This window comes from Hyperolius riggenbachi, chromosome 12, assembly GCF_040937935.1.
Source record: "Hyperolius riggenbachi isolate aHypRig1 chromosome 12, aHypRig1.pri, whole genome shotgun sequence".
NCBI lineage: Eukaryota > Metazoa > Chordata > Amphibia > Anura > Hyperoliidae > Hyperolius > Hyperolius riggenbachi.
In genome coordinates this window covers 92148971-92171130 of record NC_090657.1, presented here as the reverse complement: position 1 = coordinate 92171130, position 22160 = coordinate 92148971, and the positions used below count along the sequence as shown (strand labels likewise).

General features: G+C 44.1%; 1 protein-coding gene across 6 annotated transcripts in view; it reads right to left on the bottom strand.

Annotated features, from left to right (window-relative positions):
- The window catches only part of KIAA1755 (KIAA1755 ortholog), a 157180-nt gene that overhangs the window by 3296 nt on the left and 131724 nt on the right, over window positions 1–22160 (bottom strand). For all 6 annotated transcript variants that reach the window (XM_068263368.1, XM_068263365.1, XM_068263364.1 and 3 more), the window contains 3 exons: window positions 15358–15528; window positions 12424–12601; window positions 805–918 (listed from right to left, as the gene is read on the bottom strand). In XM_068263368.1, the coding sequence (XP_068119469.1) occupies window positions 805–918; window positions 12424–12601; window positions 15358–15528 (463 nt within the window). The remainder of the gene's footprint in view (window positions 1–804; window positions 919–12423; window positions 12602–15357; window positions 15529–22160) is intronic.

Genomic DNA, 22160 nt, shown 5'->3' with positions numbered 1-22160 from the left:
ATTTTTGATTCCTCCCCACATCATAATAAAAGGGTCAGCTGTGGCCAGGTGATGACTGTAAGTTGGGAGGACAGTGCAGTGCTTAGAATTTGGGGCGCACACATAGGGTTAGGGATATATTACATCACAAGCTGTTTAGAGAGCTGCAGGTCCACGTCAACAGTCCATTAATTGAGCTACCCATTTTATTGGTGGACATGGATGGTTCAATGCAATTTTCTTTTCGCCTTGGACCAGCTAGACTGGGTAATGGCACCACCTTTGACACAGGAGACCTTGATTCAAACCCAATCCTTGGGCAAGACTCTTGAAAGGTCGACCTACTGAGTGAGCCCTATGTGGCAGCAGCTCTTTTTCTCTACAGCCAAATTGCAGCAGTTGTAACACCATGAGTGTCAAGCGTACGTGTTGGCATTACTGGGCGGTGGCAGAACGCGACATGTTTAGTCTGAGCTTGGCTGCGGGGCCGCCTGTACAGTGCCCGACCGGTGCACAAGAGCAGCTGACAGGCGGTGACTTCACCGCTTGTCCGCTGCCCATGTGAAAGGGCCCTCACTCAACCCCAGTCATTTAAACTGCGAGTCTTCCACACTCTCCAATCCATGACCCACCTGTAATAGTGAGTTCATGTTTTGCAGGTTGTATGTATATGATATGGACAGATTAAAGGGAGTGCTCAGAGGCTGAGGCTTTATATCTGAGCACCTGCTGAGAGGTTACCCAACAGCTGAGTTGCATCACCTACTAAGACTCTGTTCAGCACTGGCAGCACTTCAAGCACAGAACAAAGTGCTCATACTGTACCTGCAGCTCCAGTCAGTGGGATAGCTCTACTGCTGATGGCTGCTTCACTTGGCTGGATGTCAGTGAAAGGTTTACAGCCCAGGCCGGAGAACGCACGCTCCTGTCTTCGCATCTCTGTGGGGAAAAAGGCAGGGAATAACTGATTGGATTACAGAGCTACACAAAGAAGGTTATACTTATACAATCAGAGTAGGTTGGAGGGAGCAGAAGCCAGACAGAATACTTCTAACAGTGAACTCCACTTTTGCTAAGGTATCCTTCAGTTCAGCTTTATTCATAGCAAGAATTAACAGCAACTAATATTTCAGCCTCCAGTAACCTTCCAGGAAGGGGGAAAGTACGCCGGAGACAATAAATGCACAGTACAGTGTAATGATTACTGGGGTCAATAGAAGTAATTGTTCAAAATGTCTTGGTATTCTGAAACTTTCTCAGAGTTCCTTTCACTGGAACTAAGGTACCAAGCTCAACCCCTGAAAAGTGATAATCTCTTGACCTGAAGAAATGGAGGGTGTCTCCTCCGGGAAACACGTCGCCTGTTAGCCCGATAAAACGACTTTTAGTCACTTTCTGTTCCCCCATAATCCTTTGATATAGTCATGGTAAGCGTTGCCTAGCAACCACGTGACTTCTCAGCCCTCCTTACAGCCACCAGCGGCACTGAGGTGGGCTGACACCTTTTCCTCTGCTGTGGATTCCCTACAAAGAGACTAACGGTCGCGTCTAGCTACACCGCACCTCCCTTTCTGCATCCTGGACTCCTCGCTGAGTGCTTGCTGCTGACTGGAGAGCTCGGTCCACAGCTGCCATCTAATCTAGCTGATCCTTACCGACACCCATTATGTAGAGTAGAAGGGGTGTCTCAGCACCCTAGAGAAAACGTCACAGGAGACAAAAAAAAAAACAGGAGCCCAATAGCGCAATATGTTTTCATGTATGGAATATCAACAGGTAAGGTAACTGTACTCACAAAGGTGGGTTGCAGAGGGGTCCCCGACCACAAGAAGCAGGTGGAGACAACAAACCCGACTCCACTCGGGGTGGTCCAGCTGGACCTTGGTGTGGTTGCTCTCCTTGGTCAAAATCACAGCTATGATTTAAACCATGTGTGGTCTGTTTAGACCCCTCCAACAGGGTGTGTTGGGGGTACGTAAAGCACAATATGGGTATAGAGGTGCCCCAGTGTGAATAAAATTGGATACAAAACAAGGTAAAAGTGTAAAAAATTAGGTGGCCTACCTCAATGACGGGATCTTTGTATAAACAAAGAAATATTTATTTAGCAGAGGCTGTGCTATATAAATATTTCTTTGTTTATACAAAGATCTCGTCATTGAGGTAAGCCACCTCATTTTGTTCGATTTTATCTTGTTTTAAAAAATTTTCACACTGGGGCACCTCTTTACCCAAATTGTGCGACAACCATTACATTCCAGGTGAGACAGTGTGATTGCAACTTACTGCCAGTCTTAAGCCGCATCTACATGCGGCGGCGATGTTCCTTATCAATCGAGCCGCTGATGCGGCTCGATTGATAAGGTCCGACAGGACGGATCTCCCCACTGCCGATTCCCTGCTCGCTCCCCGCGAGGGGACAATGGCAGGGAATCGAGCGGAAGATAAGCGGCGCGGCGCGGGGACGAGCGTGAATCGAGCGGGTATTGATTCCAGCGCACACGCGGCGAGCGGGGACGCGGAAGAGGCGATCCGGCGGCTAATCGAGCCACCGGATCGCCGCCTCATCTACACGTGTAGATGAGGCTTTAAAGTGCTCTTTTTGTTTGTTTTTAGCCATGTTCATTGGATCACAGAGCTGCATATGAGCAGGATTGCCTGATCGCACCAAAAGAGGATACTCCAAAACCCCCTTCTATCGCAACCCCTGAAAAACAACCCCATACCATATCTCCCCCTCTACCAAACTTTACATATGGAATAATGCATGTAAGGCAAGTACTGTTCTTCTGTCATCTGTCAAACCCAGACTTGTCCATCAGAAGCATCATTCTTTACTACAGGTAACATAGCTCTGCTCTAGAGTCCAGTGCGGCACCACTATATGTAAGGCTTGGTGTTGTAAGGCTTTGATGCAGCTGCTCAGCCATGGAAACGTATTCCATGAAGTGATCTACACTGTTCTTCAGGTAATCTGAAGGCCATACAAAGTTTGGAGGTCTGCAGGTATTGAGTGTGCAGAAAGTGATCAACAGAGTCCACTGCATATACCTCTGCACTCAAACAAATGACAGAGCTGGACCTAGGCAACCCAAGCCAGTAGACTGCATGTATGAGGAGAGAGGGTCCGCTTCAATGTCTCCAAAGGTTTATTAGGGACTTATGCGATGATTAAGGGCCGACTCTGCTCTGAAACATGTCAGCCGTGTGTTTGTCTTGCTGTTTCGGGATAAGTCCCTAATAAACCTTTGGAGACATAGAAGTGGACCCTCTCTCCTCATACATGCAGTCTACTGGCTTGGGTTGCCTAGGTCCAGCTCTGTCTTTTGTTTGAGTGCAGAGATATATCCACTCTGTTGATCACTTTCTGCACAGTCATCTCTTCATACATGTGCAGAAAGTGGTTGACGTGTGCGTAACATGCGCTGTCCCCGCTCTGTGATTTTACGTGACCCTGTCCACTAGGCTTGGGTGCTGAAGTGCCGTGTTCAGCATAATTCAGGTTTCTGAATGAAGGATCCTAAATTCATAAACCAACACTAATGACCATTTCTGATATAGTAAACTATTAAGCCAGGTCCCTTGAAGTTTACTATAATGGGATTTTACTGTGTTATCAGGTGCAGGCATGTATTTGTAATGTTTAATATGTTTTCTGCTAAACAACCTGAACTAATGCTCCACAAGAACAATTCACGCATTCTTTCATTACACTCAAAAAAAGAAGACTATAATAAATGTGAGAAATGTTCGCCTTTCTCAAAGAAAGAAGCGGGTTACTGCATGTCTGGAAATCTTTCCAGACTCCCTTACGAGTGTGATGATCCGCAAAGCCCGTTCCTGTAGCCAATCACAGGTGTCAGGTGGATTTGTACAAAAGAATCTGGGAATTCAGCCATCTACTGGATTAACGCACTTATTTCCAACAATGCCTTATCAGGAGGAGCACTTCTGAATGGGCAAACACTGATCAAAATATGCAAGGTGCTTGCTGTAATATTGTCACACATATTCATAAATGACTGCTCCTTTTAAGCAAAGCTCACTAGTACATGGGGTCAGAGGTGAAATCTCAAGTTCTGAACTCTTGTATTGGAGTTTAGCAGCCAGCTTAAATGTTTAAATGTACAGTATATGTCTGCCCTCCGTAGGCCAACTGTTTAAAGCAACTATCTTCTTCACCCCCCCCCCCCCCCCCCTCAGGATAAACTATTCCTACTTCTATGCACAGCAGGCCACTTCTATGTAAATCCTGCTATATATCACTCTGGACCCCCTCTTTATAGTATAGTTGTCACCTTTCTATGCACTGCGCAGAGGTGAACCATGTTCTGTAGTAGCCCACCTCTTCAATGTGCAGCCATTGTATCCATTTTGCTGCCCTTTTCCCCATGTGGAGCAAGTCTCATTGTGTTATACACACTTAAAGCGGTATCATCACCATAAAAATCACATTTCAACAGCAACTTGTCTGAGTGTATTAAGTGATAAAGATGCTAATCCTACATTCAAAACTTGCAAAACTTTTTCTGCTGTTATGGTTTGGAGTTATTACATACTTTAGGAGCACTGGCCCTTTAATAGCCATTGCCATTCAGTTGCATGCTGGGGGTTCTTTTTATCTATAATATATCCCTCCTCTTTCCTTTATTTCCCTGCCTAGCTGCTTATCAGAAATACAATCTGATTACTTGTGTTTACAAGCTAGGCTGGAGGAGGTGACTCAGCGATTGGAGGAGTAAATACAAAAATGACAGTGCAGTTCCTAGTATACACCTCAGTGGGAGTTTCTGAAGACTCTGGGAGGAGAGCAGCTAATGAATACACAATGAGCAAGAGAAGGGAGCAGAGGAAACAAGAGTCAGGGAGGATATGATGTCAGCATTAGCTTGGCAAAATGGCCACTGCCTAGAATAGGATTTTCTGCTTTTCCTTTATATAATTCACAGGAATCATTATGTGGATAGCACAATACATCTGTTATGTTAGTAGAAGTAGTATTTATCTACTTTTATATGTGTTTTTTATTTCTAGGTTAGCATGGGTGTCGTTTGTTCTTTAACAGAAATCTAGCCTTGCTTCCAGTCTTTCCTATCTTATTTACTACCAAGTTAGTTCTTTAGAGTTGCATGCAGGCAGACTGTAGTGTGATTTGCAGTTTCAGGAACAGTGTCTGTTCAAATTGCTTCCCTGCTGTACTCTATTTTTAAGCAGCTATGCAAAAGAGGAACTATAGTAAACATTACGTAATGAATGAACGCTTATTTTTTTTTCTACAACATTTATTTATAAATTAGTTAGTCAGAGTTTGCCCATTGTCAAATCTTTCCTCACCCCGATTTACATTCTGAAATGTATCACAGGTGGCAATATCTTAAAGGAATCAGCTGTTTGATCTACTTATCCGTGGCTTCCTCCAGCTCCTTCCCGACGACGTCCCACGACGCAGCTCCGCTTGCAGCCAGCGGCCTGGTGTCCCCGCCGGTACTGAGGCCGACTTCAGGGCCTCGTACTGCACCTGTGCCACTGTCAATCACGGCCACGTTGTCTGCAGTGTACTGCGCAGTAGTTCTGTGCCTGCACAGTACACCGCAGACAACGTGGCCGTGATTGACAACGGCATTCACCTAGGAGCAGTACATACCGGACACTGGGCTGCGAGCGAATGTGCGTCATGGGACATGTCGGTAATTAGATCGGAGGGGTGGAGGGGCCTAAAACGGATGATAATTCCTTCAAGTCCTTTCAGGTGATCTCTGTGGAATGTTTGTTTACCGAGAGTCTTAAAGCCAGTAGAGAGTACACCTGCTGTGGGAGGAGAATTCCACATAGCTAATCAGCCTAGGCAAAACATAACTGGGAGGGTAGAGCTACATACCAATATATGGCAATATATAGCTGTAAGAAATATTTATGATGTGGAACCCTGGAAAATCACTGTAAAAGGGGGTATCCTGAATAACTAACTGCATTCTACGCATGCGCAGAAGACCCCGACTGAAGCGACTGAGCCAGTTACCAGGGCTGATTGCAGCTGAACGGCAGACCGCGGGAGGATGTCGAGGGACTCCGACGTGCTTATGAGGCTCGAGGAAGCCCCAGGTAAGTATCGCTTCTTTCTATTATTTGGTCTCTGGTACACTTTAAAGCAAACCTGAAGTGAAGAAAGCTTATGATATAATGAATTGTATGATAATGAATAGAAATTTAGCAGCAAAGAAAAGAGTCTCATAATTTCATTTTCAGTTATATAGCATTTTTTTTAACTACCTAAAGACCGCATCATGCCAATGGGCGTGACCGTGGCGGCAGCCCCAGGACCGCCTAACGCCAATTGGCGTCAAGTCCTGGGGCGGGCTACCACAGGAGATTGCGTGCAGGCTGTGCGCGCATCTTCTGCTTGGGAGGCAGAGCTCCGCCCAGCCTTCGGTCTCCGAGCGGCGATCGCCGCTCGAGAGACTGTTAGACGGCGAAACCGCCGTCTAATAGGGCTGTACAGTGCTGCAATCTGCAGCAGCAGCGCTGTACTGGGGACAGCTGCGTGACACGGCTGTCCCCCTGGGGTACTAGAGAGCGATCGGCTCTCATAGGCAGAAGCCTATGACAGCTGATCACCAGGATTGGCTGGCTGGGGAGAGGGAGGGATCAGACCCCACCAACAGGAAGCTCTGTTGGTGAAAGGAAAAGGGGGGGGGGAATCACTTGTGTGCTGAGTTGTGCGGCCCTGCAGTGGTCAATTAAGTAAAAATTGGCCTGGTCTTTAGGGGGGGTTTAACACTGCAGTCCTCAAGAGGTTAACATTGTATCACGCTGTCACAGTTGCACACTGTCTTTTAATCTATAAAACAAAGCAGAAACAATGACCCTTTGAACTTCCTTGCAGTGAAACCTTAAGCTGTCTCTCACTGTTTCTTGGCTGTTTAAAGTGGACCTGAACTCAGAACATCCTCTCTGCTCTAAAAAATATGCAACAGCATAATAACCTTTAAAGGACTTCCGAGCTATTGAGCGGCGGGGACCCGGCGGAATGGCACGGAGGGTGCAGACGGCGTCCTCCGTGCCTTCAAATAAGATGCAGGTATTTAACTTTTTTTTTTATTTGGCCTCGGAAGTCAAAAAAAAATTTCTTTTTTTATATCTGATACACATCCTTAAATAAATCTGCACTGTTTCTACTTCCTGATTCATGGAAGCAGACATATTGTTAACATCCTGTGCTTTCAAATGAGCTTATCTGCCATCTCTGCCATTGCAGTCATGTGACACAGGGCAGATATCAAATTTCAGCTTGTGATTAGACACAAATGAGGGGGAATTAAACAGGCTAAACTCTCTAAATACATACAGGGTGCATTTTTCTCTGCTTTCCTTCTATCCTGTGCAAGAGTTCAGGTCCACTTTAAATGCTTCAGAAAACAGGACTATATTTGAACCAAGTTGGGTGGAAGAGCTCAGAGAAGCCCTTTTGCACAGATAACAACTGACCTTTTTTAACTCTTCCTGTACTCGAAAACAATATGAGACTCTTTCTTTGCTACTAAAGTTCTATTTATTAGCCACACTACACATACAATTCATTATCCCTTAAGTTTATTTTCACTTCAGATTCTCTTTAAGAGCTAATTCAGTGTGTTAATTAAAAGCCTTATCTGTAAATAAAAAAACAAAAAACAAGCTGTGCCTTTTATACAGGACTAGAGAACAGGGTCCAGAGTTATTTTATATATATATATATATATATATATATATATATATATATATATATATATATATATATATATATATATATATATATATATATATATATATATATACTCTCAGACCTATAATTCATGGTATGGTTGAATGCACTACAATGGATTGTATATATAAACCAGAAACCAGGCAATTGGACCTGTAATCCTCACAATATAGTCGATATTTTTAAAGCTATCTACTTTGTTGTATTTGGAATGCAATCTACCTGTCATGACAGCCAGCTGCAGTTAGCTGATCCTGCTGGATTACACTTGCCATAGTTACCTGACTATCTGGTATGGGAGTTGAATGGATTGCTTTGTTCATGCAGCTGACACATACAGTACATACTAATAGAGGCCAGGCAGTTTACAATCTCCTATAAATCATGTGAACAGACTGTAATGGTAATGTATAAACTACTGTAATTCAGTGATCTATATCTGTTTAAAGGAAAACTATCGCAAAAAACCCTGTAAAATTTAAAATGCATACTGTACATATAAAATGTACTCCCATAAAATGAACTGTAAATAACTTTTTTTCCTATGTTGCTGTCACTTACAGTAGACAGTGAAAATCTGACAGATCTGACAGGTTTTGGACTAGTCCATCTCCTTATGGGGAATTCTCAGAGTTTTCTTCATTTACAGTAGTAGCAGTAGGGTATTGTACCGTGTTAGCCATCAGTAAAAGCAAGACGTTTTAAATCAGGATGATACCATTTATTGGCAAACTACAAATGAATAAGAATAAGCAAGCTTTCGGCCTTGCAGCCTTCGTCAGGTTTACATCCTGTTAGTTTGCAAGCTGGTGGTACAGACAGCTTATATACATGCAACATCAAAAGGGAAAACAGATATTTTTTTCAAGCATAAATACGTCATTAAGATGCCTTAATACAAACAGACCATCTAAATGGGGTAAGATAAGGATCCTTGTTTACTCTATTGCTCACAGACCTGGTATTAGGATTGACCCAGAGGTATCATAAATTCTTAGTTCACAAGTTCAGCTAGAGTGGCTAAGACAGTTCATATATCATCAATCTCATACCAATATAGAAAGTTGTTGTCCTTATTCAAAAGCTGTGCAGAAGGGTTTGAATAAGGACAACAACTTTCTATTTTGGTATGAGATTGATGATATATGAACTGTCTCAGCCACCCTAGCTGAACTTGTGAACTAAGAATTTACGATACCTCTGGGTCAATCCTAATACCAGGTCTGTGAGTAATAGAGTAAACAAGGATCCTTATCTTACCCCATTTAGATGGTCTGTTTGTATTAAGGCATCTTAATGACGTATTTATGCTTGAAAAAAATATCTGTTTTCCCTTTTGATGTTGCATGTATATAAGCTGTCTGTACCACCAGCTTGCAAACTAACAGGATGTAAACCTGACGAAGGCTGCAAGGCCGAAAGCTTGTTTATTCTTATTCATTTGTAGTTAGCCAATAAATGGTATCATCCTGATTTAAAACTTCTTGCTTCTTCATTTACAAAAGAGCTTACTAAGCAGTCGTTGCTTAGTCCAGCTGCCAAAACAGTGTGAAAGCAAGTTAAAAGACTGTCTGGCATCTTTGTAAACATCCTTTTTCACGGACTGCTTTAATAAAGAATAAAGGAAATATTGCAAATTCCCCATGAAGCGATGGACTAATCCAAAATCTGTCAGATCCGTCAGCTTTTTACTACCTGGTATGCAAACATATGAATCCGCACTCCTTAATTATTGTGGTGTGCAAGCCTCAGGATCAAAAGGACCAGGTGAAAAACCAAGAGAGGAAGTGGTCCTTTGAACCACGCCACGCGTGGAGTGTCCTGTGTGCCCCCCTCCACCCTTACCCCATGGCTGCCTGCACACCCAATCCTGGGCTATGGATGTATATACCCCTGTGGCACTTATATATGGACAGTGCATATAAGGATCAGTAGTATAATTATCACATTTAATATTCTTTGAGCATAACTCATATACACTAGCACTTTCATTTTCTGCACTGTGGTTCTCTTAGGCCTGGTGCACACCAAAAACCGCTAGCAGATCTGCAAAATGCTAGCAGATTTTGAAACGCTTTTTCTTATTTTTCTGTAGCATTTCAGCTAGCATTTTGCGGTTTTGGGAAGCGTTTTTGGTGTAGTAGATTTCATGTATTGTTACAGTAAAGCTGTTACTGAACACAGCTTCTGTAACAAAAACGCCTGGAAAACCGCTCTGAACTGCCGTTTTTCAGAGCGGTTTGCAGTTTTCCTATACTTTACATTGGAGGCAGAAACGCATCTGCAATCCAAAATCTGCAGCAGCCTGGGAGTATGCGTTTCTGCAAAACGCCTCCCTCTCTGGTGTGCACCAGCCCATTGAGATACATTACCCAAGTGTTTCCACATCCGCAAGCGGATCGCAAAACGCAGCCGAACCACTCTGGTGTGCACTAGGCCTAAGAGTGTATTATAGGTTATCACAGTTTGTTTCAGGTACCATAGACCCGGATCTAGCATGGTTTTATATTGGGCTCGAAATTGAATCCAAATGACAATCTATGCAGTTTACAGGGCTAATCATGACTATAAAAGGATTATTCCAAATGTTCAATTAAGATTTGTGATACTGTGACTTGGTGGTGCAGCTTTTCCTCTCATTCAGCTTTTTACTACCTACTGTAAGTGACGGCAACATAGGAAAAAAGTGCATTTTACTTGGGGATAAATGTACATATTATATGTACTGAATGCATTTTACATTTTATTTTATTTTTTGCAATAGTGGTTCTTTAATGAAATCACATTAGTGGAAAACTCATTCTGAATAATTGTTATTAGGTATGGTCAATGAGATCCAAATAATTCTCAGATAATGTATGATTATGCAAATTGTGTATACAGGTTTAAAATAGACCAATGAAAGTCCACCTTGGTAGAATTTGATTAGGCCATTTTCAAGCTGCACACATTTGCATTCCAAATTTGCATAATCTTACATTAACCTGGAATGATTTGCATCTCACTGACCATCCCTAAACAGCACTGGAAGGCTGTGTTCCCACTTGAGCGGAAAACTAAAAAATTTTTTGTCCGCTTAACTGCATCGCAAAACTATTTTATAAATAGGAACGGTCAGATCTATTTCAGTAAGCAGGCCGCACATTTCCCATACAGTCTGTGGTACAAACGCATCTGCTCCAGCCAGACCACAAAGGACCATCGGAGTGGAAACTACACTGTCCTCTAGTGTCCGGCTGCCAGTGGGAACACAGCCGATAGGTGGGAAAGGGGGCTAAAGATCATGATTATGTAACTGCTCCTTATCTGAACCTAAAAAGGCACTTAGAGCGAAGCAGGTTATTTCGGCGTTCGGCGCCTAATCTGGTCGCTGCTATAGTAGTAATGCTATGGTGCGCACCCGGTGCAAGGGTAATTCAATCACTGGACCCCAAATTACTTCTCCCTCCAAATTCCTACGACTCGGAGGGGGAATATTATTTAACTCTGCCGGGAATTTGAGCGGCAGCAGGGTGAGCTATCATTTGGCTTACCCTGCACCCAACTTACTGGCAGTGTTACAATATGAACGTACTTACAGGACTGGTCTTTGATATACCGTATATACTCACATATAAGCTGACCCGCTTATAAGCCGAGGTACCCACTTTTCCCCTCAGAAACCAGGAAAAAGTGATTGACTTGCGTATAAGACCCCCCCCCCCCCCCCCCCGTAGCCAGATATGCCCCCAGTACAAGTCAGTACCCCTCTCCACAATGTTCCCCAAGGATGATACAGCTGTGTCTCAAGACACCACTAGATGGCATCATAGAGACACAGTGATTGCCACACAGGAAGAATCCCGGATCATTGTACAGCTGACACATTGTTTGCACGCTCTGCTCCACAATCCAGGGGACACAGGTAATCTTGAGCAGCACACTCTGCACACCATGTTGCAGGGGATGTAGGGCATGGACACAGCAGGAAGTCAGCTGCCAAATGCAAGATCACTAGTACATAATCCTTATGGTCCTCTGTCAGTAACAAAAGCTGTTCCACTGACTCGCAAATGTGCTGGAAAATTAGGCTTATACACGAGTATGTAAGGTATATCACCTTTGTGGCTAAATACAGTCAGAAAAACATCCTCTCCAACCCTCCCCTTAATCATAAATGGACAAGCTGTTAATCATGTGGAGTCTTTCAGATGACTTGGGACTCTAATTTCCCATGATCTGAAATAGGAAAATAACACTGATACCACAGACACTAATGGTGCAGTGTTATTTGTCCATCACTGAAGCAAGCCTCACATCTTCCGTGACTGTTTGCCTCGGCTGAAGTGCAGTATGAGAAAAGGTGACATTGCAGTGCGATAACCAGAAAGGACCATTGGCTACAGCTGACTCTTACTACAGAACCTCTATAGCAGCAGGTTTCAAAAAGAAGCCACATTGTAAAGTGCTGTATAATTGCTGGCACTGTAAAACATACAGGTAATACACAAAGTAAATAGTTTATGTTATCCAAACAGTGGACTGGACACTCCTTTGTAGGAAAATGCATTGCCCTTGTTGACATTGCTGCCTGGGCAATCTACCAAAAACTTTTGGTAATAAAACTTGCAGCTGCTCAACATTATGAAGAAGTGCTTCTGTCTGATAAGACCAATAAAAGGAGCACCATTGTTTTTACAGATATGAAGCCATTGGCTGTTTACCTCGGTTCTTAATAGCCTGATCCCATAGAATCTTCTCTATGTCCTCGGTCCAAGCCTCCTTGATTTCGGCAGATGGAGCCTGAAACGTGTATGTGTCCTCCGACTTCCTCCTCCGAAACCAGATTTCAAAGCAGAGTCCGCTTCCTCCCAGCGTGTGAGTGAGGCCAATCTCTGAAGTCTGTGGACAGTTGCAGACAGAATAATTATAGGTTAACTTTCAGACTAGTGTGTGAACTCATTAACCATTTATTGACATCCTAACGTATTAAAATGTCATGCTTACCGCTATTAACGGCAACATGACGTTTTAATACGTCGCGCGTTCCCGCCGCTGCTACCGCTGTGTGCGCACCGCTACCGCCGCTGTTTCCGTCGGGATCCCGTGCTGGGTGATTGGGGAAGAAGACCGAACAATCCTCTACCCAATCGCAGTGCCTGGAGTGAATGGACGTGACCGCGAACAGCGGCTACGTCCATTCACAAAAACAGGAAATGTAACAATTAAATAAAGTGTAAAAAAAAAAAAAAAAAAAGTGAACACTTCCTATAACGAGTGTTCACTAGCTCCATCTTGTGGCCAAAAGTATATTGCACCTACAAAATACATACATTTTCAAGTACATACACATCATTAATAAAATTACTCTTCCAAACCTCCCCCCGCCAAAAAAACACCACTTGTAAAAAAAAATCAGCTTAAAAAAAAATAAAAAAAATAGTTGCCTTAGGGACTCAGCTTTTTTAATCTATATTTTATGGGGGAAAATTAATTTTACTATCCAGTGGCTGGAAGTGTAATGGTTAAGGGCTCAGCCTCTGACACAGGAGACCTGGGTTCGAATCTCGGCTCTGCCTGTTCAGCACCTATTCAGTAGGAGACCTTTGGCAAATCTCCCTAACACTGCTACTGCCTATAGAGCGCGTCCTAGTGGCTGCAGCTCTGGCGCTTTGAGTCCGCCAGGAGAAAAGCGCGATATAAATGTTCTGTGTTTGTTTGTTTGTTTAATTTATTACATAGGGGCTTGTAATTATGGCCAGAACAAAAAAAAACAGAACAGAAAAATAACACTTATATTTCAAAATAATATACTGTCGACATACATTGTGATAGGGACATAATTTAAACGGTTTAATAATCGGGACAACTGGGCAAATAAAACGTGTTTGTTTTATCCACAGGAGAATGTTTAATTTTAAAACTATAATGGCTGAAAACTGAGAAATAATGATTTTTTTCTGTTTTTCTCATTAAAACGCATTTAGAATAAAAAAAATTCTTAGCAAAATGTACTATCCACAGAAAGCCTAATTGGTGGTGAAAAAAAACAAGGTATAGATCATTTTGTGGTGATAAGAAGAAATAAAGTTATTAGGGAATAAAAGGGAGGAGCACTGACAACTGAAAATTGCTCTGGTCCGTTAGGATAAAAACCCTTGGGGGTGAACTGGTTAAAGAATATATACATTGACATCAAGCAGGTTAACTGAATTCATGAAATGTGTTGCCCTTTTCCCACAGCAGGTGTCAATGTGTACAGACCAGTCATAAGAGTATTGTACTCAACTTGACAACTATGCATGCCAATCAAACACTGGAAATGCACAATACACCTGCTGTCATCAATGCCTATACAGAAGTATCCCTATTAGGAGAGCAGCACATGTAGCCTCAGGGAAGCGCCTAATTTCTTACCCTTCCTGTGATACAGGGGTCCACCTACTGAGCAGTTGTTACATAGTTATTTGGGTTGAAAAAAGACATACGTTAATCGAGTTCAACCAGTCTGCACCCCCAAATATCTCAGTTGATCCAGAGGAAGGCATGGTCCAATTAGCTCCAGAAGGGGAAAAAATCCTTCCTGACTCCAGATGGCAATCAGATAAAATCCCTAGATCAACACCACCCAGTGCTCCCAAAATGACAGTCCAAAATGCACATATGGCATATTTATATTATGTGGAGCAGCGGGAGAGGAAGGGGCCCGCGGGCCGCGGCGATCAAGTCCAAAACTTTGACCTTAAAGTGTCGAAGCTGTGCCGGATTTTATCTGACAACAACACCATCTAGGGGTAGCCAATTTTCCTAGGTTGCACCATGTCCAACACTGGACCTAAAGAGGAAAAAGACAATGTCGGACATAGTCTGACATAAGAATGGAAAGGGTTAAAATCAAACAATTTAATTTATCACAGGACTTTTTTTGAAATAAGATCACACTTTTAGTAAAAATTACTCAGGCAGGCATTTGAATAGAGGTCATTTATTATCATTGCTAAGAGGTCTGCTTTAAAGAGAAACCGTAACCAAGAATTGAACTTCATCCCAATCAGTAGCGGATACCCCCTTTTACATGAGAAATCTATTCCTTTTCACAAACGGATCATCAGGGGGCTCTGTATGACTGATATTGTGGTGAAACCCCTCCAACAGGAAACTGTGAGGATCATGGTGCTGGCAGTTTCCTGTCTGTGAACCTCGTTGCATTGTGAGAAATAGCTGTTTACAGCCGTTTCCAACTGCCAAAAAAGCAAGCAGCAGCTACTTCCACTGACATCACCTGCCAGCAGTTAAAATGTCACCATGTGATAAATGCCAGAATGTAAATCAGGGAGAGGAAAGATTTTACAATGGGCAAACACTGACTAAATCATTTATACATAATTATTGTAAAAATTAAGCACTTTTTTTATTACATTATTTTCACTGGAGTTCCTCTTTAAGTTAGAGCTCATTAAATCTGATCCACGACAAAGTCTCTTTAGTGAAACAAAAAAGGCAATAAAGGCCATTAAAAAGTTGACCTTTTATAAAGCTGTGGCTCGTATTGAATATCAGCTCAGTCTGCAGTGTGCGTAGTGGTGGAGTTACCATTTAAGAGATCTATAAGCTCACAGATGGCTGCCACAGATGACAGCGAGGAACAACAGCGTTACCTTGAAGGACTGTTTGTACACATAAATTTCTTTTCCCGCGGCCGTCTTCTTGGTCTTACTGAACAGAATCAGATCTTCAAAGAGGAACACCCTCCTCAGGCACTTTCGCTTCCTGTAGGAGATCACAAACTCGCCTTGCCGGAGCAGTCTGCCTTGTTCCTTCAGGTTAACCTAGAAAAATAGAAGTGAACATGGGGAAGAGATACGTGACATTAAAAGGAGAAATAACTATACAGCAACTGGGCTACAAAAGCAATTTGATAGATATACTACGCTCGGTTTCTCTAAGAAAAGAGATCAAAAGCATACAAATCAAGTTTAAAGCCGTAATGATGAAGCAGTTGTGCTCTGCGCCATATGATCTCGCCGCTGAGTTGGATGAAGCTGTTATCGCAGCTCTAAAAAACCCACAAGCAAGATTTCCCATTAACGATGGTTAAGGTCAGGTTGCTTTAAAGGGAGAATCTGCTTTTGTTAAGGAAAACTCAATGTTTTCACTTTGGCTTTTTATACTGCAAACATTAAAGTCAAGTATTACTCCAGCTTGATTACTTTGTTTTTAGGCTTATATGAAACACGGTCATTCCACAATGCTCCTGGTAGAAACTGGCAGACAGGAGTGTCCAAGTCTACTGCCAGTAGGTAGGAGTGTCAGAGTTTGCTGCCTGCAAATAGGAGTTTCAGCGTTTACTGCCAGCTAGGGATGATCAGTGAGATGCAAGTAATTGACTTTATGCAGGGTTATGCAAATTCTGCCTGCAAATATATGCAGTGGGTAAATGGACCAAGCAAGTCCCACCAAGGTGTATAGAATTTGCATAATCCTGCATCAACTCGAGATTATTTGCATCCCTATTGCCAGTAGATAGCAGTGTCAAAGTTTACAACAAGACATGGATTAACTGAAATAGCTCTCACGAAAGTGGTCAATTACCTTTTTATTGCCAAAGGCAGCCCCTGCTGTGGGAAAGGAAAGGGGGGGGGGGGGGGGGGGTAAGGGAACAAAGCCTAGATATCACTTACTACTTTGACCTCATAGCTGAGCCTTGTGTTACCAGAATAGTCACTTTGATGTCACAGTGTGTGTTGTGATATTAAAGTAGATAAAGTAATTATAGACATGCTAGTACTGTGTTGTAATAATAACTATCATAATATTATAGGTATTTTGATTATGATTAGTACTGAGTTGTAATAATAACTTAAATGTTATAGGTATTTTGATTAGTACTGTATTGTAATAATGCCTACCATAGCATAATATTATAGGTACTGTATTTTGATTAGTACTGTGCTGTAATAATAACTATCATGATATTATAGGTATTGTGATAGCAGATTATTCTGATGCAATATCATGCACTGCATTGGATACATACAGCAGTTATTGCAATGTCACGTGCCGTAATGTCTGGACTCTTATGTCATAGCAGGTAGAATAGTGTCTAAGGCCTGGTGCACACCAAAGCCCGTTAGCAGATCCGCAAAATGCTAGCAGATTTTGAAACGCTTTTTGGTATTTTTCTATGGCGTTTTGCTAGCGTTTTGCGGATTGCTGCAGCGGATTTCAGTATAGTAGATTTCATAAATTGTTACAGTAAAGCTGTTACTGAACAGCTTCTGTAACAAAAACGCCGGCAAAACCGCTCTGAACAGGCGTTTTTCAGAGCGGTTTGCGTTTTTCCTATACTTAACATTGAGGCAGAAACGCACCCGCAATCCAAAAAATGCCTCACCCCGGCATTTTTCGTTTCTGCAAAATGCCTCCTGCTCTGGTGTGCATTGACCAAGCGGATCGGTGTGCACCAGCCCTTAATGGGTTTTGTGATTTCACACAGGGACTGTGACTGAAGCAAGTAATGTGGGTGCTGGCGGCTGCCTGGTAAAATGGGCGCCGCTTTTCCGTAATGTTAATTGCCAAGCCTGATTATGGAAACTATCATGAAGGTCCTTTTTCTGAAGATGGATTTCATGGATAAAAGTTTTATGAAAAAGTTATTTTTGTGCTAATAAAGTGGTATCAAGTTTTGTACTGCAAGATTGTGCCATGGTGCTTTGATTGAGAATTGTGGTCCTTTCTAACAAATAATTAATTTGTGTGCCACCGGCGCCCAATAATTCTCATAATTAGGTGGCATAAATATTGGTGAACAGAGCTTTTTAGCGATGAAGCCGGCACTTATATCGGCAGAGATTGCAATGCAGGGCATTGGTTAGGGTTAGGCATCGTCAGAAGGAGGTTTCAAGTGAGAATATGGTCAAGTTAGGGGATAGTAAAATATTGATAAAAAAAATAGCTAAAGCCCAATAGTAGAATATTAATAATTTACTGATATTCTACTAGTGGATATCCCCAGTGCCCACATTACCACGGCACCCTTTTTCAATATACGCACTGTGATGTGGATTTTGGGATTGCGATGTTCCGCAATCAACCACCACAGTCGTCAGTTTCCTGTACAACCACTGACTGAAATAACAGGAGTGGCAAGGGTCTGATGGTTACTCAGAAACCGCTCAGAAACCACTAGATCTAAACTAGTCATTAACTTAATCATTTACATCCTTCATTTAATGTAATATTTTGGCATTTTTAAAGGAGCATGATAAATGGACGAAGGCTATTATTACATAAAGCACTGTTGGGATTCAGTGACAGGCGACATGGTTGACGGGTGACGCATCTGTGCTGGCGCTCCTGGAGAGACAGGATAATCTCAGAGCTGTTTGTAGTAACATCACTAGCCCGATTACCCCTTGTTGACCTTAGTTCTTCTCTTCCAGGCTGGGATTTGTCTGTATTGTAAATGATGCTCTTCTCCAGCAGGTTCTAGATAATCCTACACTCCGTCTCTGTCCCCCTGTGATATCTCTGCTGTGCCCCAGTCCATTCCTGCGTGTATGTGATTAATCTCACTCCTCCTCTTGTTTCCCTCTACTGCGTTCTGAGCAGTTCCTCTCGCTGCTCAATATGTCTCGCCTCTCCCTAATGTCCCCTGTCGCGCACCGGTAATCCACTTTACCTCTAATAGCCATAAATGCTTTGACGCTGCTGATATTACATCTTCCTCGCTACATTTCACTGGGAATTTAAAACCTGTCTGTCACCTACCTGCTTCCATTTTTCAAGGGGATGTAAGGAGCAGATCCCGCATAACCCTTCCTCTCAAACATGCTCATCACTGAGAGAGTCAATCAGTCACAGTATATTTTCTTCTGTTAGATTATTAGATACATATTTGCATGCATGTCACGTTGCTTTTAGAGGAAGTACCGTAAATATATTTAGAAAGCAGTAAGTGTTGTAACACTCTATAACAAACACTGATGAGTGCGTGCATTGATTAAGCTTTAGCTGCCTCTGTTTGGAACTTTGGTAGTAGCAAGAGCAGAGGCGTATCTAGAGGGGTGCAGGTATGGCATGTGCCATGGGCGCCTTGTACAGGGGGCGCTGCACCATAGTATCCCTGGTGTTTTCCATATAGATCCTAGACTTTTGCGGGGACAAGCTTCCTAATGGTTATTTGGTGGAAATGTATAGGCTAGCCTATCACCACATTTCAGTCATACAGGCCATGATTCACTTCAGCTTGGACACAACCATTTCCACATAATGACTGCACCTCTAATTTTTTGGGTGGTGCGCCCCCTTCTCTTCCCTGGGGTGGATTTCAGTCTTAGGCCTTAGCACTGTTTTCCCTAGATTCGCCTCTAGGAGGTGCTCAGTGGAGTTGGCTGCCTAGCCCCTGAACAACTACCTACCAAACCCTAGGCTGCAGAACAGGTGGGTCCTTCAAAGCCTGGGACCCCCACCTGCAAGCTACACCTTAAGCATATAGCCCCCCAAGTGCCCTCACCACCAGGGAGACCACCTACAGGTGGTCTCTATTGGTGTGGTCTCCCTGGTGCTGAGAGCAGTTGGTGGGCTACCTGTACCTACTTGGGGTGTAGCTTGCAGGTGGGTGCCCCAGGCGTTGTGAGCATTTCATTACTGCCTGTACTGCTCAATTCTATTGGAAAGCTTAGAGCAACTTACAGGTAATTGAGCTCCCGAGTCACATAGCAGTGGTTAGGAGGTGGCATAGAGACTGGCTGCATGCACTGCCCCTGCTGTATTGTATTGTGAAACTGAAGTCTTTTTCTAAGACAAACGCGTTTAAACAGTTCAGCCTTTGCTAGATCTGGTGCTGCAGGTGTAGGCTAGATGGGATTTATACTTTTTCTGCCCCTAGATCAAATTTCTTGTGGTTCCCCTCTTCTCAACCCACTCTTCCATGTCTAGCATTCATATACAGATTTCTTGCGAAGCTACCTCTCTCTTTTATGTGTTGCACCCAATTTGCTGCCTCCCTTTCCCATTTGCCGCTTTGTCTTCCATATGCAGTATCGCCTTTTTTATGTCATGCCAGCCCTTTGGTCAGCAGGTGCCTAAGGCCCGGGCCTTTGTGGCCTTCCCAGAAATCTGGCCCTGGGTCGAGTCGGTACACTTGCTGTTCCCTTTAAATGGTTGACAAGCCTACCCTGCAGATCATTTAAATAGTCAGGTGCTGCCTGGGACTGAGCACATGCCACTCAAATCCTAGGCCTGCCCAAGCTGCCTTTGTATGCTTCAGCTATGAGCTCCTACACAGATAGCAGCCGTATGCTATATATTGCTTCCAGCATCCCAGCACTGTTATGTTGCTAGCGGTGTAAACACTAACCTAAATAACCATTGCCATAGCTACTATCGTTCGCTCTTAAACTAATTCTAACAAGTACATTTTGCCTTCTGAATCCCCTCAACACAGTGAGAGGAAAATGCAAATCATTCCTTCATGCCCTTGTAAGGCAGGAGTGCATCTAGAATAGCAAACCTATAGCCTATTCACTTTGTACAGCAGTGTTCTCCCCAGAATTTCTTACCAGCCGGGTGGCATGAAAAAGTAGCCGGGTGGGGAAGTAAGGTCACGTTGGGTGGAGTTGGAGGGTGATGCTGGGTGCCACTACTAGGTAGGGAGGGGCAGGGTGGATCGTGTTGGGTGCTACTTGGTAGGAAGGAGTGTAGGTGGATCATGCTGGGTGGTTTTGAATGAGGAAGTGAGTAAGGAGAAATCACACTGGGAACTACACTGGATGATTTCATATGCACACATGCTTGTTGCTGGTCTATGTGGTAAACAGCATGTACTACAGAGGGGGACAAAGGACTGGGAAAGAAAAAACAAGGAGGAAAGTGTGTGAGAGAGACAAAAGGAAATGTGTGAGAGGGAGAGAAAGACTAAAGGTAGAAGAAAAAATATGTATACCAGTGTGGAAAAGAAAGGGGGGGGGGGAATAACAAAATAAAAAATATGTGGGTCAGAGAGGAGAGGATTTCAGCACTACCATCTAAATATGAATGTAATACAAGTAAGAATGCAGCACTCTCACAGCTCCTAACTTGCTCAGCACACTGCAGAAGGTCTGCAGACAGGTTTACATCAATGTAACATCTCCGAGTAGAGCAGTTGGGGGAAGGACAGCAATATAGTAGTTGTAAAAATGTCTGTCTCCTCTCCTCCCAGCAAACAAAGTGCATCTGAAAGGGGGGCATGCCATAGAGGTGACGCTACACCAGGCACAGCAGCAGAGGCAGCTAATGGCTATCAGTCACCACCTTACCAGGGATTAACAGATAACCATCTGCCCTGCAATGCTGTCTTCCCGGCATGAGCGAGCGCTGCCCCACACACTTCCCTGTGCTCTGACTTCTGCCCTGCGAGGCTGGAGGTGGGGTTGGAACACATGCTGGGAAGTTTGCTGTGATGTGAAGACTGGCTGGAGGAGGAGAGCCCAGTCCTCTGCACAGGCGCGGAGCTAGGGGGGGTCGGGGTAGGACAAGTGCCCCGGGGCGCCTGGTCCCCGAGGGCGCCCTCAGCCTGGCTGAGCTGCGGGTTTTTTTTTTTTTTTTGCGGCGGAGGGGAGGGGAGCAGCGCAGAGAAGAGGGAGAGCTGTGCGGACGGTGGGGAAGGGGGGCCATATCCCCCCTCCTTCCCTCACCTTAGGTGCTCTCTCTCTCCCTCGCTGTCCCCTCCAATGTCCGGGTGGCTGGCCTGGCAGCGGCGGGCGGAACTCACCTCCGTCTCGCTCCAGCGCCGGCCGGAAGTTCGAGTGCGCAGCCGCTGCTCTGGTCTGGACCAGACCAGAGTAGTGGCAGATCCATCCGGCGCTGCGACGAGACGGAGGTAAGTTCCGCCCGCCGCTGCCAGCCTGAGCCACCCGGACATTGGAGGGGACAGCGAGGAAGGGAGAGCAGCTCTTCTCTGCGCTGCTCCCCTCCTGCTGGGGAGGGGGACACCTGACCTGGCTACCTACTCTGGGCACATATACCCCTGGCTACATATACTGGACATATATCCCTGGCTACCTACTCTGGGCACATATACCCCTGGCTACCTACTCTGGGCACATATACCCCTGCCTACATATACTGGGCATATACCCCTGGCTACCTACTCTGGGCACATATACCCCTGGCTACCTACTCTGGGCACATATACCCCTGGCTACCTACTCTGGGCATATATACCCCTGCCTACATATACTGGGCATATACCCCTGGCTACCTACTCTGGGCACATATACCCCTGGCTACCTACTCTGGGCACATATACCCCTGCCTACATATACTGGGCATATACCCCTGGCTACCTACTCTGGGCACATATACCCCTGGCTACCTACTCTGGGCACATATACCCCTGGCTACCTACTCTGGGCACATATACCCCTGGCTACCTACTCTGGGCACATATACCCCTGCCTACATATACTGGGCATAT